Source organism: Mustela nivalis (genome assembly GCF_964662115.1).
Source record: "Mustela nivalis genome assembly, chromosome: 9".
NCBI lineage: Eukaryota > Metazoa > Chordata > Mammalia > Carnivora > Mustelidae > Mustela > Mustela nivalis.
Genome location: NC_139028.1, coordinates 102,778,417 through 102,795,865, shown reverse-complemented (window position 1 = coordinate 102,795,865; position 17,449 = coordinate 102,778,417). Strand labels below are relative to the sequence as shown.

At 44.9% G+C, this 17,449-nt stretch overlaps 1 protein-coding gene across 6 annotated transcripts in view; it reads right to left on the bottom strand.

Moving 5' to 3' along the window:
• CSTPP1 (centriolar satellite-associated tubulin polyglutamylase complex regulator 1) overlaps nt 1-17,449 on the bottom strand; it is a 168,088-nt gene that overhangs the window by 14,791 nt on the left and 135,848 nt on the right. For all 6 annotated transcript variants that reach the window (XM_082747787.1, XM_082747782.1, XM_082747783.1 and 3 more), the window contains one exon: nt 9,270-9,354. In XM_082747787.1, the coding sequence (XP_082603913.1) occupies nt 9,270-9,354 (85 nt within the window). The remainder of the gene's footprint in view (nt 1-9,269; nt 9,355-17,449) is intronic.

Genomic DNA, 17,449 nt, shown 5'->3' with positions numbered 1-17,449 from the left:
ATATTCATTAGGGCCTTACTGTGTCCGTTAGCGACACCCTTAACAGTAAGGAACACACAGCTGTCATTTCTTCTCATATCAATCCTAGGAGGTGAGCTCAAGGAGTATCCTCACTGAGAACACACAGGTTCAGAAAGATTCAGAAACTTGGCCAAGGTCACAGGTCAAAATGCAAGAGCTGAAAATTCCAACACAGGTCTCTGACCCTAATCGCAGCTGCACCCCGAAAGAACACGGAGGCTCTGTGCTGTCTAGTGGCAGTCACACCTTCCACTGGGGGCGCTGTCCCTTCTGCCACTCCCGGAGGGGTTTGTTCGCAGTGTAGAGCACTTGCTTGCTATTGGGCCGGGAAACTGAGGTCCCGTGCTGTTTCTCCCTGGCAGAGCTTGAAGGCCCAGGCTCGGCCATTTCAACCCCATTATCCCCGCCCCTCCCAAGGAGCCCGGCTGCTGGGGGCCAACTGTTTCACGCTCTTAGGATGAATGCCAAATCCAATGCATGGCCTCGTAGGACCCTCATTTCCTCTTCTGGTCCCCAAACTCCTCAAACTCCAGAACCACTGGCTTCTTGAAGCTCCTCTAGGTCATCACTGGTGATAGCCTGGCATCTCTTCCAGGCTGCTTATTTCCCTCTCACTGCTCTTCCTGCCTCCATCACTCCCGGCCTCATCCTACCCATCCCTTTTGTTTTACTTTATTTATTTTAAGATTGTATTTATTTGACAGAGAGAGAGAGAGAGAGAGAGAGAGAGCACAAGCAGGGGGAGTGGGAGAAGGAGAAGCAGACGTTCCGCTGAGCGGGCAGCCTGATGTAGGGCTCCATCACAGGACCCTGGGATCGTGACCTGAGCCAATGGCAGATGCTAAACCGACGGAGCCACCCAGGCACCCACCACAACAAAAAAGAAAGTTGTGAACTTTTTTAGATTTGCTTAAGTTGCCTCAATGTGATGGGACCAATTTGTACACCACCAGCACTTTCTGAGAGTTTGCCAACCTCCCCAATGCCTGTGCTACCAGACTTTGGAATTTAAAACTTTGGTCATTTGATGTGAGGTGGCATTTTGATTTAGTTGGCATTTCCCTGATTCCTAGTGAGTTTGGGCATGAAAATGTGTGCATATGCTTAGGAGCTGTTAGAGTTTTCTGCGTCTGCTCAGATAGGCCTTGGATAATGGTTTGGATAATTTTTCAACTTCTTTGTCTTTTCCTTATTGATTTTTAGGAGTTCTTCATAAAAACTTTTTTAGACTAACAATTCTGCATACCAGTCTATTGTTAATTATACACCAAAATATCCTTTTTTAGTCTCTGGCTTATCTTTCAACTTTGTTTATGCTTTCATCGAGCAGAAGATTTTAAATCTTTTTTTTTTTTTTAAAGATTCATTTACTTATTTCAGAGAGAGAGAGGGCAGGGGGGAGGACAGAGGGACAGAAAATCTAAGCAGACTCCCCACTGAGCACAAATTCCCACGTGGGGCTCAGTCTCAAGAGCCATGAGACCACGATCTGAGCCCAAACCAAGAGTAGGACGCTTAACTGACTGCGCCACCCAGGTGCACCTTAACTTTCTGGATCTTGAGAATTCTTTTACCTGCTAGCCATACATATATTTTCCTCTCTTTTGTAAGTCTTGTAAGTATAGTTTTGCCCTCCACACATAGGTCTGTCATTTATGTGAAAGTGGCTTCTGAATATGATATGAAATAGGAAGCTAACTTTATTTTTTTCTATATGAGTAACCAATGCCACATCAATGCTTATTGAATTATCTTTTCCCCTACTCCTCTGCAATAATACCTTTTTATATATCAAGTTTTTATAAATGTGTGGGTTTGCTCTGGTCTGCTATGATGCCTTTGTCTGTCCTTACTCTAGGACCATACTATCTTAGCTATGATGGCCTCATAACTAAGTCTTGATAGCTGTTAGGATGTGTTTGTCTCTTACTAATCCATTAGGCCACAAATTCAACATCTCTTCCTCCTGGAAAAGCCTTTCATGATTCCCCAGGTTAGGTCTCATCTCCTCTGTGTATGTTCCTACAGCACTCGGCACTTCATTTACGTAACGTCTGTGGCTCTGTCAGCTTGTAAGATCCTTGAGGCGTAGAATGACATCTAATTTGCCTGCCGTTAGCCTCTCCACAAGCATAATGACCAGCACATAAGAGACACTTGATAAATATTTGGTGAATGAAACAATGGAGACGGAAAAGATGGCCTGTTTTGGCAAAAGACCTTTTGGGGGCAAGCTGGGGAAGACATCTAGGCAGAAAGATATCGCCAGGCAGAGGCATAAAGAAAGACACCAAGAAAGCATAAAGTGGTCTCCTCCATGCATAGCGTTAAGTCTGGAAGGTAGCAGATGCTCAGGAAACATTTGAACAATGAATTTGGCTATCACTCCCTATTCATACATTATAATTTTTAAAAATAGGTGATATTTTTTGACAGCCATGTGACAGGCATTTTACATGCATTATTTCATTAAGTCCTAAAAACTATTTTACGGGGCAGGTGTTATCATTGTTTCCATTTTACAGATGAAGAAACTGAGGCTTAGAGAAATTGCTCTGTGTCATAGGCCAGGAAGTGAAGGAACTGGGATTTGGGTTCAGAGCTGTCTGGCTCCAGCACCCGAGTCCCTCACCGTTAGGTATCCAGCTTCTGTGACACAGCGGTCAGCTGAAAATGACCCTCTTAAACAGGGGTGAGTTGCTATGTCTAGAACCAGATTCTTTAGGAGCTTGTGTGTTCAGATCACTGTGTGTATTTAGCACATAACCATGATAAAAGAGGTTCCCGGTTAAACATGTATTACTCACCAGGGAATCTGGCCTTCAGTAAGAAGTGAGTTAAATCATGTTTTATTTATTTTTTATTTTTTTATTTTTTTTAAACACCTACCTTTTTTTAAAAAAATATTTTTATTTATTCATTTGGCAGACAGAGAGCACAAGTAGGCAGAGAGGCAGGAAGAGAGAGAGAAGGAAGCAGGCTTCCCCACTGAGCAGAGAGCCCAATGCGGGGCTCAATCCCAGGACCCTGGGATCGTGACCTGAGCCGAAGGCAGACTTTAACCCACTGAGCCACCCAGGAGCCCCTAAATCGTGTTTTAGATGACAAGAGAGAGAAGGAACTGTAATTCCTTTGGGTGCAATCAATTCTAAAATGCCAGGACGAGGGGCACCTGGGTAGCTCCGTCGGTTAAGCTGCTCCCTTCGGTTCAGATCATGATCCCAGGGTCTTGGGATCGAGTCCCGCATCGGGCTCCTTGCTCAATGAAGAGCCTGCTTCTCCCTCTCCCTCTGCTTGCTGCTTCCCCTCTCTTAATCTGTCAAATAAATAAATAAAATCTTAAAAAAAAAATAAAATGCCAGGATGAGACTGGCCCGTGATGCCCTGAGTCAGTACTCTTCCCAGTGTCGTCCCAGACGGTCGGCATCACCTGGGAAACTTCTGGATTATGAATTTTAGAGCCCCACCTCAGATCCGCCAAACTCCGGGGATGGAGTGTGCCATCTGGGGTTTCATAAGCCCTGCAGGGGACCCCGTGTCACTTGCACCTTGAATGGGTTCCAGGGGTGATGGTCCCCTTGGCACAGGAGGGAGGAGGCTAGAGTCTGCACACTAATCACCGGCAGTTCTCTCTTTATAGACTTTCTGTCATATGCATATTATTTTCTGACTGTTCTGAAATGAAAAAAGGCCAGAAAAATTGCCTTAGGGAGCTGAGGAAATTCTTGTTTATTTTATAAAAATCCGGTAATAATAATGCCAACATTATTTTAACAGCAAGAAACTATTATATATTGAGTGTCTATAATGTGCTAAACAATATATATATATGAAACAAAATTCTATATATGTGTATATATATAATTTACATATATATATATAATCTTATATAACTATATATAATATAAACACATACATACAATTTTGTTGTTGTGAAAACTTACACCACCCTATGAGTTAGTTACTATTATTCCCCATTTTACAGATACGGAAACAAGGCTTAGAGAAGTTATGAGAAATCCTCAAGCTCATCCAGTTAAAAGTGCTCCAGTGGCATGGACCCCCCAGGTCTTTCCAAGGCCATGATGCCTGTGCTCTTACAGGTCAGGGTTAGTACTACTACGTCCAACACTGAAAGTTTACTCTGTGCCAGGCATTCCTTTAAGCACATGACATACTTCTTCAATAATTACAACTATTATTATTTCCATTTGACAAATGAGGAGATAGAGGCTCAAAAAAATTAAATAACTTTCCCAAGGGCACAAGCTGGTAAACTGTGAAGCCAGGATTTGAACTCAAGAAGTCTGGCTCCAACTGCATGCTCCTTGCCTTGGGGAAAGCCTCCCAGCGCATGGAGGATGGAGACAGAGGTTAATGCCGCCGCCGCTGCAGGAATGCATGAGGCAGAGGGCATCTGTGGCTAGGCCCATCCTGCATCCCATTTGCTGTCTTTCCTTTCCTGTGCTTCCTGCTCGCACCTGCTGCCCCCTCCACCCGGCCCCAGTGCTTGTGGCCTATAAGTCAGGCAAATGTGGAGACACCGTGCCCCCAAACAGGCTCTGGTGCCCAGCTGTTGTGGATGACATTCTCCTCCGCATGCATCATCACAGACTGGAGCTTCCTTCTGTGGCCTGTCCCCAGACCTCAGGGCTCCAAATTAAGGGAGCCCAACCATGAGATGGGAGAGTGCAAGGCCTCTTCTAGCAATAGGAATTGCCTTGGAGGCCCAATCACCCCCCACTGTGATTTTGATCAGAATCCTGGCCTTGTGTGTGAGGAAGTTGGGATCGTGACCTTCAGGACAAAATAAGAATAGCTTAAACAATTAAAGAACACTTTCTGGGATACATACAACTTTTTCTATACACACACCAGCTGGAGCGGAGTGGGTAAAAAATGGCATTGGGGAGGCGGGGTTGACACAGAAGCCTGAGACACAGGGAGCCAACAAACTTCCCCCAGGTGTGAATTCACCTCTAATTTCATAGCCAGGATCCTGAGGATGGTCCTAGGCCCTTCTGTTGTTTAACTTTGCATCCCCAGAACCCCTCGCACTGCTACTGACGAGAACTGGCTATAGTGCTTCCTCCTCAGATGGAAAGTCTGAATTTCCTATCTCACATCAGGTGTCTTGGTGAGGAGGGGATGAGCTTTACTTACATACTGGTTAGTATGAGTAATTGTAAGAATCTGTGAATTGGAGATGGCTGTGTTACTTCTACTGTAAACTCGAGGGCTTACATGTATCAAATTGTTGGGAAGGGAATGGGAGTGGGCGGGGCAACTGCAATGCTATGGCCACTGGGGGATGAAAATCGTTTGGAAGGTCACCCTCATTAACTTGCCACCCACCTTTCAGAAAAGGAAGACAGAAGCCAAGGGGAGATGTCACAGAGTGGTGGCAGGCAGTGATGGAGCTCAAGTGGTCTTCTTCTAAGCCCAGTGCTAAGCACCTTGAGGAGCAGGAACTGTATCTGCTCGTCACTGTACCCCCAGTGTGCGTGAGAGCTCCTAGCATGAAATCAGCCCTTAAGAAACATTGGACGTTCAAAACCACAATGAGATACCACCTCACACCAGTCAGAATGGCTAAAATTAACAAGTCAGGAAATGACAGATGCTGGCGAGGATGCGGAGAAAGGGGAACCCTCCTACGCTGTTAGTGGGAATGCAAGCTGGTGCAACCACTCTGGAAAACAACATGGAGGTTCCTCAAAATGTTGAAAATAGAACTACCCTATGACCCAGCAATGGCACTACTGGGTGATCCGAAGGGGCACAAACGTAGTGATCCGAAGGGGCATGTGCACCCGAATGTTTATAGCAGCAATGTCTACAATAGGCAAACTATGGAAAGAACCTAGATGTCCATCAACAGATGAATGGATCAAGAAGATGTGGTATATATACACAATGGAATACTATGCAGCCATCAAAAGAAATGAAATCTTGCCATTTGCGATGACGTGGATGGAACTAGAGGGTATCATGTTTAGCGAAATAAGTCAATCGGAGAAAGACAACTATCATATGATCTCCCTGATATGAGGAAGTGGAGATGCAACATGGGGGGTTAAGGGGATAGGAGAAGAATAAATGAAACAAGATGGGATTGGGAGGGAGACAAACCATAAGTGACTCTTAATCTCACAAAACAAACTGAGGGTTGCTGGGGGGAGGGGGTTGGGAGAGGGGGGTGGAGTTATGGACATTGGGGAGGGTATGTTCTATGGTGAGTGCTGTGAAGTGTGTAAACCTGGCGATTCATAGACCTGTACCCCTGGGGATAAAAATATATGTTTATTAAAAAAAACTAAGGAAATCTGGGGGGGGGGGGGAAAGAAACATTGGATGAAATGAACTACTGGCCCCTGCTACAACAGGGACGAACCCCGAAAACATGATGCCAACTGAAAGAAACTAGTCGCAAAGGACCGCATATTGGATGAATTTATTTTAAAGATCTAGAACAGGCACATTTATAGAGACAGGAAGCAGATTAGTGGTTGCCCAGGGCTAGGGATGAGGGAGGGACTGAGGAGTGATGGCTAAGGGGTGCAGGATCTCTTCTGGGGATGATTAAAATGTTCTAAAATTGACTGTGGTGATGAATCCAAATATCCTCTGTGAACATACTAAGAGCCATCGAATTTTGTACTCTAAGTGGGTGAATGACATGGTATGTGAATTGTATCCCCAGAAACTGTGAAAAAGTTGTGATGAATTGGGCGCCTGGGTGGCTCAGTGGGTTAAGGCTCTGCCTTCAGCTCAGGTCATGATCTCAGGTCCTGGGATCGAGCCCCGCATTGGCTCTCTGCTCAGCGGGGAGCCTGCTTCCTCCTCTCTCTCTGCCTGTCTCTCTGCCTACTTGTGATCTCTATCTGTCAAATAAATAAAAACAATCTTTAAAAAAAATTGCGATGACTATATAAATGAATGGACAAATGAATATAGGATACAGTTGCTGACTTTTGTTCTTAGAGTTACTTAGAACCATGGACTATTAGAACCATGTAAATTCCTGATAAGGGAGATTGCTCCTATGTGCATTCAGTCGGGAGACACGTATGGAATGTGTAGCGTGTATCTGGGTACTAGGTGCTCTGCTGAGCAACAGGGGTCCCGCAGCAGCCAAGACTGGCAGAGACCCCGCCTGCCCCCATGGAGTGCACACAAATGTACTCTTCCTTTTCTCTTTTTCTCTAGGAATTTTTTAGTTAGAGATCATGGTTGATTTTTATCATTCAGTGATGTGGAAATCATAGTACAATCTTTAAGAGTACTGAGTTCCCCCCCCCCCAAATTTTAGGGCTGAATCTTCCTTAAAATGATCTGACCCCCAAGGGGAGCTATCATTGGAAATCTGAAGGTAACTCTACTTGGCTGTTTTTACTTACTTATTTATTTTTAAAATACTTTATTTATTTATTTGACAGAGAGAGAGAGAGAGATCACAAGCACATAAGCCGGGGGGAGGAGCAGGAACGGGGAGAAGCAGACTCCCCGCTGAGCAAGGAGCCTGATGTGGGACTCCATCCCAGGACCCTGGGATCATGACCTGGCTACCTTTAAATTGCAAAAGATAATCTCCCACATTTTATTTTCAACTAATCTAAATCTCCTTTGGCTGGCAGGCAAGTTAAAATGATATAAGCTGAACTGCAGATTTGGCCAGTGGCCGACTGGCCCCGGAAGAATAAGTATCCACGAAACAATGAGAAGAAGATTTGGGGGCGCAGGATCACAAAACACGTTTTGCACATGACCAGCAAAATCAGCCCATGAGCCGTGAACTGCAGAACAGACTGTCCCAGTGTGAGGCTGGGGCCCGATGCTGGTGGCAGAGGACTAGCTGGTGGAGGAGCTGGTTGGCTCATTTTAGAAGGACTAGGAGGGTTCTTGGGGTAGTGCAGCCAATGCAGTTGTGGTTTCGCTGGGTTGAACCACCACACAGAAATGATTTCAGCATATGAGCAGGTAAGAGCATGAGGAGGTTAAGAGCAAAGTCTCTGGATGCAGGCAGCCTTGGGTTCAAGTGATGCCTCGCTACTTCCAAGCTTTCAGTAAATTCAGGCCACCTCTTTAAGCCTCTGCTTCCTATTTTTTTTTTTTTTAATTGAGTTACATCAGTTTCCTCTTCAGTATAAAAGGAAGGTAACAGATCTTGTAAGGATCGAGTGAGATAACTAAAATAAATGAATTTAAATGAGACAATGAAAGTAAATGCATATATTATGATTTAGGTAAGATGGGCATTTCAGAAACTATTATTAAGGCTTTACTTTTTTAGAGCAGTTTTTGGTTCATGGCAACGTGGAGGGGAAGGTGCAGAGCCTCCTCCGCTCCACATCCCGCACTGCGCCCGAGTGCGACATTCCACAACTGATGAGGCTACACAGACACGTTGTCACCCGAAGTCTGTACTTTATGTTACCTTCGCTCCTGCTGTTGTATGTTCTATAGCTTTGGACAAACGCATAATAAGGACGGGTATCCATCACATCTAGTACAATATTGAGTGTTTTCCTTTATAAACGTCCTCTTTTCCAGCAATTTTAGACAACACAATTTTTGAAATCCTTCCATTTGTCACCTTAGCTCAAATTCCGTGTTAAGGAAAAGTTAACGACGGCATAGTCCAAAGACTTCACTTGGTTAAAAAAATGAGTGACTGTGAAGCCAAACGCAGAAATGAGGGGTTCTAAACTATTTCTGCCAAGTCTTCTTGGTTCTGGACAAATCTTAAAAATCTTTTAGCAGAAATAATACAATTCACCTTTCCCTCACATAGGCTTTACCACCTTTGTGCCTTTCCAGTCTCCAACCTTAATCCTCTCCACTGGTCGCTGCCAACTCTTGCCCCTTCTCTTCTCAGAATATACTCTAGAGGTTTCTCATTCTCTCTCTCTCTCTCTCTCTCTCTCTGTGTGTGTGTGTGTGTGTGTGTGTGTGTGTGTCTGTGTGTCTGTGTTTGCCTCTTCATCTCGCCACCCCTCAACTCTATCTGCAGACCCGAAGTCTCCCCACAGAAACCACAAAGGATCATTTGGTTTCCCTTTGGCAACGGCAGAAAGGGAGTATTACGTTTTGGGGCAAATCCCAAATAGACCCCCGACAAATGCCAGTTTCTCCCTAATGGTTTTTTAGTCTACCTAATGGTTTGTTTGTTTGTATACATTTCAGGTTTCTCTACGAAGCCCTGGCGCACAGAGGGCTGAGCTGGCTTCTAGAGCCCAGGGACGTACCTGGCCGCTTTCTGAGTGAGCTCCAGTGGGAAATCCGGGCACAGCAGTTGCAGCAAACAGTGATACTCTCTCATGGTCAGCAAATCTGAAGTTGAAATGGAGAGGAACACATTAGGTGTCTGTGTGGGAAGGCATTGGTCTCTGGCCCATTCCTGGTTTCAGACCTCATAGTGGTAGAGCTCCTCTTACGAAGGTGGGTCAATGTTAGGGGTGCACTAGCCACCAACCTCCAGCGGTGAGATTTTTAAGTTCACTGTTTCTACGAAGGTCTTCCTGGGTGGAAAGTACCCAGCTACAACACTTTGGCTAGAGGAGCTTCACTGGTTTGAAAAATGGTTGGGCGAGAAGGGAACAAGAGGAGTACCTTGATCAGCCTTCTTAGTTTGGTTTTCCTTGTGTATGAAAACCCACAAGAATGAGCCGTTTCAAAGCTGGTTAAATCTGCTGAAAGAATCTGGCATGGTAACGTTCACCACAACATGCCCAAAGACCATCCACAGAATATCTGGAAGCACTAGTAAGGCAAACTCAGTCTTGGAATATATGGAGAAGAATACATCATAGCAACCCACAGGCCTTATTACTCTGTCATCCAGGATTGCACACAATCTGGTCATCCTGTTATAAGAAGCCAAGACAAATGCTCAAGATACACAATCAAGGCAACCAAACAGTTCCTGATATACAGAAGCAGTGCTCTGGGGGAGATGAGCCAGGATGAGGCTCTGTTAGCCCATCAGAAAACCCAGAGAGGGAAATCTCGGGATCCCAAGAGAGAGGACATACACCGATGTGTAAAGATTGTTTTGCTACTGCATGGATCAAAGCCAAAGATTTTAGATCAGTCAGGTGGCGGCAATCCACAAGTACTCTGTACACCAAAGCATTTCACATACAGGAGGACAAGCTAATGGTAAAGCAGGAGCAAGCAACCTGGAAGGCATCCTAACTGGGAGAATGAGCGAGAAAAGGGAATCCAGAGGCCATGGCCACATTTAGGGAATGAAGATGATGATCATAGGCACTTGGTTTCTTTGGACCTAAGTTAGCCCAAGCCACAGGAATCCAGATCTCCTGCCCTGCTAGTTTGGTTGATGCTTTTCCAAGATAAAAACCCCAAGTCTCCAGGGAGAGGCCTGGGCTCCTACTACTTTTTCATCAAAGCTCAATTCAAGGTGGGGGCAGAGAGTTAGACTAACCACACCGCCAGAATCAGGGACACCAAAGCAACAGACTCAGCGTCAATGTAGGTCAAAGGATCAAGATGGCTTTTGTGGCCTTCGTCTTGGCCACAATGGGGTGTGCACTTTCCTCTCCTAACTTGTCTGACCTCGGGCACAGCCTGGTTGGAGGTTTTGTTCTCCAAGGGATGGAGGAAGAGCCCCTCGTGGTCTCAGAGATTTGAGGTAAGGGGCAGGAAAGGTGAAGGCAGGGGAGAAAAGCTATTGAGTCTAATGGGTTCCCACATTATTCTCACTCCAGAACTCCCTGTATAAAGAGGAGGGATTTCTGGCAGGAAGTAAATCCAGGAATACCTTGGAGACACTGTGGGTTTGGTTCAGATCCCCTCAATAAAGCAAATGTCTCAATAAAGCGAATCAAATGAATTTTTAGTTTTCCAGTGCATGTAAAAGTTACGGTTACACTAAACTGTAATCTATTGAGTGTGCAATAGCATTATGTATAAAAATAGTACATACCTTAACTTAGAAATATTTTATTGCTAAAAAATGCTAATCATCGGGGTGCCTGCTTCCCCCTCTCTGTCTGCCTGCCTCTCTGCTTACTTGTGATCTCTCTCTCTGTCAAATAAATAAATAAAATCTTTAAAAAAATGCTAATCATCATCTGAGCTTTCAGCAAGCTGTAATCACTGATCACAGATCAGCATAACGTTAATGAAAAGGTTTGAAATATTTTGAAAAATTACCAAAAATAATTTGAAAAATTACCAAAACATGGCCCAGAGACACGAAGTGAACAAATGTTGTTGGAAAAATGGCGCTGATCAACTTGCTCAATGCAGGGTTGCCATCAACCTTCAATGTGTAAAAAATGCAATGTTGGCAAAGCACAAAGCTGCCTGCAAAGGAAGGTTCTATCTTTGAATCATCATTGCTTTCCTAGGCTAAGCTTTGGTGGACGTATCTAATATCATTTTTGGGGGTCCAAGTGTTTCACAGAAATCCACATTTGTCCCTCCCAAATTACCTACAAGATATCCTTGGGAAGATAAACCAGGTAAAGGAAAATGAGAAGTCCAGAGAACTGTGGAACTCTCATATTCGTCAAGAAAAGACAAGGCTGGTCATCAGTTTCACAGTTTCAGCCTCCTGGTTTCCAGACCCTCAGCTTTCTTTAGGATTTTTTTTTTTTTTTAAGTTTTTAAATTTATTTCACAGACAGAGATCACAAGCAGGCAGAGAGAGGAGGAAGCAGGCTCCCCACCGAGCAGAGAGCCTCATGCAGGGCTCGATCCCAGCATCCTGGGATCATGACCTGAGTTGAAGGCAGAGGCTTTAACCCACTGAGCCACCAAGGCACCCCAAGGATCTTGATGATATAACTCATGTAGTTCAAATGCTTGCTTTCAAGGACAGAAGAAAAACATAAAAATCATTCTGTATTTCTCTAAGGCAACAACACATCTTAGAAATACTAAATACATCAGAATAACAGAACACACCACGTTCACCACTTCTAGAACTTGACTTTCCTAAATGTAAAATGAAGAAGATAGTCAGATAAAGAGATGAATGAAAGTCCAGGCAAGTGGAGAACTTCTGTCACCTTGATTGTGAAAAAGTTATTGTTTTTTTTTTTTTAAGATTTTATTTATTCATTTGACAGATAGAGATCACAAGTAGGCAGAGAGACAGGAGGAAGCAGGCTCCCTGCTGAGCAGAGAGCCCAACATGGGGCTCGATCCCAGGACCCTGAGATCATGACCTGAGCCAAAGGCAGACACTTAACTGACTGAACCACCCAGGTGTCCCAAAGACAGCAGTTCTACTTCTATTAATGTAATGGCTGGATAATATCAAGGCCACGTGATTTTGAGGGAGAGACATCTGCTACTTGGAGACACTCCTCAGTTGTGTAGTGGGTAATGGGGGGCATGGTGAGTGGTAAGTCTTGTTCTAAAATCAGAACATTGATAAGCAAATAGAAGTTGTCCCCATCTTGTCCTGCAGGCTAGGGTTCAAATCTCAGCTCTGCAATTTACTGGTTATGCAACCTTGGGCAAATTGCTCAATCTCTCTAAATCTCAGTTTCTCATCTGTAAAATGGGAATGATGATGCTTACCTTTCAGGTTTGAAATCAAGATTAAAAGAGATGATGTCTATAAAGTAGTCAGCAGATTGTCTAGAACATAGTAGCATGAAACAATGGGGGATATTTTAGTTTTGTTTTTAAATCCCGGGGGCAAAGATAGGAGAAAAGAAGAGGAAGGTGCTCCTTTCTGAGTTTAAATGCTTAAACACCCAGGAGTGGTTTGCCTTGAGAATTCTGTTAGGTTGCTTAAGCCAAATCTGTTTTTATCTATCTTTTTTTTAAAGATTTTTTAACTTATTCATTTGAGAGAGAGAGCGCATGCACCAGAGGGGAAGGGTCAGAGGGAGAGGGCAGACTCCCCACCGAGCAGGGAGCCCGGTGCAGGGCTCCGTCCCAGGATCCAAGGACCATGACCCAAGCCAAAGGCAGATGCCCAACAGAATGAGCCACCTAGGCGCCCCTGAACCAAATCTGTTTTTAAATACTCTTTTGCAGTAGTCATTTGTTTACTATCACCATGGGCCTCCTCCGCTCCAGCCTCTGTGTCATAGCAATGAACAGGCCAGCAGTCTCCCCACCTCCTGAGCTTCCACTCAGACCCTAGTTAACCCTAAATGCTCACTTTGGGCCCTCTAAGAGCTCTTCAAGATCTCAAAGCCCTTTTCAGGCAAGGCTTTGTGCCTCAGGAGAAACGGTAATGAGACTGAATAGTCACTGAATTAGCTCACTTAACCTTCACAACAACCTTAGGAAGGAGACTCCATTATTCCCAGTCCCACTTCACAGATAAGGACATGGAGGCTTAGAGCTATGAAATTGCAGTGGCCCTTCAACACTGGGCCAATGAACAATGAGCACTGCCCCTAACAATGAGTTAGGGGCACCAAACCCCTGTGCAGTCAAAAATCCCTGTATAACCTTTGACTCCCCCCAAAACTTAACTACTCATAGCCTGCTGTTGATGAGAAGCCTTACTGATAACATAGTCAATTAACTTATACTTTGTATGTGTATTTTCCTATACTGTATGCTTACAATAAAGTGAGCTAGAGAAAAGAAAATATTTAGAAAATCATAAGGGGAGGGTTGCAGGGGGAAGGGGGGTAGGGAGAGGGTGGTGGGGTTATGGACATTGGGGAGGAAATGTGCTATGGTGAGTGTAAACCTGGCGATTCAAAGACCTGTATCCCTGGGGCTAGTAATACATTATATGTTTATTAAAAATTTTTTTAAAAATTATATATAAAAAAGAAAATCACAAGGGGAAAACACATTTTCAGTACTGTACTAAAAAAAAAAAAAAATCCACGTACAAAGGGACCTGTGCAGTTCAAATTCGTGTTGTTCAAGGGTCAGTTGTCTTCTATCTGGTGAGTGAGAAAAGAAGGGTCCAGAGCCTGGGGGACAGGAAGGGAACATGGCTTCTCAGAGTGAAATCCTAGGCTGGGAGGGAAAGATGGGGGTGTGAGGGCTGGGGGGCCTTAATACCCACGGCCAGCATTTTCTGAGCACTTACCATGGGCAGACACTGTTCTTGCAAGGGTTTTCCTGTGTCGTCTCATTTAATCTTCACTATGGTTATCCCCATTTCACGGACACAAAAACCTCAGGTCATGGATGCTTACGAGGCAGAAGTGGAATTCGGGCAATTGGGCTTCAGCGTTTACCCAACCAACATTTTCAGCACCTTGATCTTATCAACCTTAATGTGGGAAGGCTTAAGAGCTTGTTTTTCCCTCCAAACAAACAGCAGGAACTAAATAGCTCCAGGTGAACTGGATCAAGGAGACAATTCAAGAGAATTGGGATTTTTTTTCATGTAAGAAGTTTAGTCTGAAAGGTTCTAATTACTGTCAACAGGAAAGACTGTAGCCCCAGCAGCAGAGCCAGTGATGGGCCAGAGGCCACGGGAGGGTGGGGGATGATTACACCTGCGCTCCGGGCCACGCCCGCCATTTCCCAGCCCCGCCCACCTGCCAGCCGCTCCTCCTCCTGGCAGGTGCAGGAAAGCTAAGCGGTTTGTACCAAGCGGTATGTATGGACAGATGCCTTCTCCAAAGGAACCCTACATCCTCAACCTGGAAAGCTTCAACCAGCAGGTCCTGAAAGCTCAAAGGCAAAGGCATAAGAAGGCTTTGGTATAAGATAAAAATTAGAACACTCTTCACAAACTGGTGCGTTTCTTTCTGTGGGTGGTCAGAGCTGTTAAACATTCTTATTCTCCATCTTGTAATAGTCCCAATGACTGGCTCTGGACCAGAGGTTTCTATGTCCTTGATCCTGTCCTTTCCAGAGACAGTATGGTGTTGCACTGTGGCTCGTAGCATGGACTTCAGATTTATCCCGTGGGTCCAAATTCCACCTTTGCCACTAACTTCAAATTACTTGACCTGTAAGCTCTCTGTGCCTCAGTTTCCCCACCTATCAAATGAGGATAATGATGCACGACTATCATACAGGTTTTTGTTTTTTTTTTTTTAAATAAAGGTTTTATTTTTCAGAGAGAGAGAGCACGAGGGCACAAGCAGGGGGAGCAGCAGGCAGAGGGACAAGAAGACTCTCCGCTAAGCAAGGAGCCTGATGCAAGGCTCCATCCCAGGACCCTGGGATCCTGACCTAGGCCAAAGGCAGATGCTTATCAACAGATCCACCCAGGCGTCCCCATTATACACTTGTTGTGAGTTAATTTAAAGTACTTAGAACACTGTCTGGTCCATCAAAAGTGCTGCGAGTATTTGCTAATATTATTTTAGAAATAAAGAAACTAGGGTTTCTTTAACTAAGGTTAATTGCCTCTCAAGTAAACAGAGAGAGTCGGAGGAGGCTGAATGGTGATTCAGACCAAAGCTTGTATAGTTCCAAAGGTCCTAATAGCTCTACTCCTGCAGGTGGGAGCCAGCTGGTTTGCGGAGAACTCGACTTCTGATGGTAGGACCGTTCATGCCAGGTGACTGACAGACTTCCTGTGGAAGTTAAATATACAAATACCCTCCTGTCGGGCCACATATAATTGCACAGGGCAACTGTATTAGTACAGCGCGCAGACTTTGTAATCAGACTACCTGGCTTCAAAGCCCGACTTCACTACTTAGCCGCCAGTGTGATTTGGACAAGTTACACAACTTCTTGAACTTTGGTTTCCTCTTGTTCGAAATGTGAATAAGCACAGTACCTACCTAATGCTATTGTTGTAAAAAATTTACAATTTATTATTTTTAAACATTTTTTTAAAGTAACCTTTACCCCCAATGTGAGGCTTGAATGCACAATCCCAAATTCAAGAGTCACATGTGCTTCCGGCTGAGCCAGCCGGGCGCCCTGAGGCAATTTAAATATAAAGTGCCTTTCTGAAAAAATTACTGAAGTGCTCAATAAATGGTAGGATTATTTTATAATTATTAACTGATGAAAATGTGGAGTCCTGAATTTAAGGAATCTTTAGACTTAACTTAAAGCCCTTAGCACAAGGCCTGGCACATAGTAGTAAATATTTGTTGGAGGAACGAATGAGTAAAAACAGGCATGATATAGTGACCCAGAGGAAAATTCAGAGAGACCAATTTCTGGTTACCATGTGAACACAGAGTTGGAGACTCTCCACGCACAGGAAACACGTCTACAAATTTAGGGGGACATGAGGAGATGCTAGGAGCTCTAAGTGCTGAAAGTGGGGAATGTCTTGTTGGGTAGATACCACAGCTCTCGGTGAACCCACCACATCCTGGCAGGCGGATGACATTCCACGTGCTTGCTGACCCCAAACACCTTCTTACCAAGTGCTCCATCCAGTCAGCCTCCATATTTGATTTCATAGGAATATATCACCAACTGTATCATGAAAATCAGAGGAAGCCTAGAGTTTACTTCCCATTAATTCACTTTACCACTGTTACAACTCTAGCACGAATCCTGTAGTTTTTCAGGATAACCAGGCCTGACGCAGAATATTCTTTTGTTGGTTACCTCCACTGTAATCATAGAGGGTGGTAGGTGAGGTTGTTTTGGCAAAGAAAAGGAGTAGAATCAGAAATGAACTGGTGCCCAAGAAACAGGGCTAACTTGTTCGTACCTCTTCCTTTCTTGGAAAAGAAGAATGAAGATCTTCTCTTGTCTTTCTACATCTGGTCTGCCTTCTTGCTGTGGAAATTCCTGTCTCTGAAGCTCTGTGGGGGCAGCTTAGTCATCCCTACATCCTCCTGGAAGACCACCATGTGTGCCCACACATTTGCTCAGAAGAACTGCGGTCGGAGACTCAGACGCCTCTGCCCTTCCTGGGAAATGGTGCCTTTTCCAGGGTCAGAGTGGTGTCATTAAAGGAGACCAGTGGAGGAGTGCCCCCAGAAGGAACTGGGGCCATATCTTTGTCCCTTACTCAGAGAAATCCTTTCCCAAAGCTGAATCAAGTGGGGTCCAAGGGATGGGGGATGAAGTGGGGTTTGGTCTGAATTGATATGTGTGGGTGCTTACATGTTGACGGTGGGGAGCTTGGGCCGGGACAAGAGCTTGAGATAATGAAATGCTACCAAGCCGTGGGGAATCCCAGTGGACTGAACAACCCCTAGTTGGTTGGCTGGATAATCTCGGTGGGAGGCCACAGAGGCCAGAGAACACCACAGCCCAGAGCGGACTCTCCAATTTTCAGTTGCAATTGTTTTTATGTTCTTTTCTGCCGGGCTTATGCTCATTCTAAATGGCACTCACCCTCGGCCAGTCTGCTCTGCCAAGAGATGCTCGGAAGGACATGGGTAGTTAGGGGCATGACCACACCGCCCCTTCCTACCCCCAGGGCCCTGAGGCTTTGGTACCAGTTCGCAGCTGAGTAAATACTTCTCAGTGTTCCTCGGCCAGGCGGGGGAAGGGAGTGAGGGAGAGTGGGAAGGAGAGGAGAGGAAGGAGGCAAGAC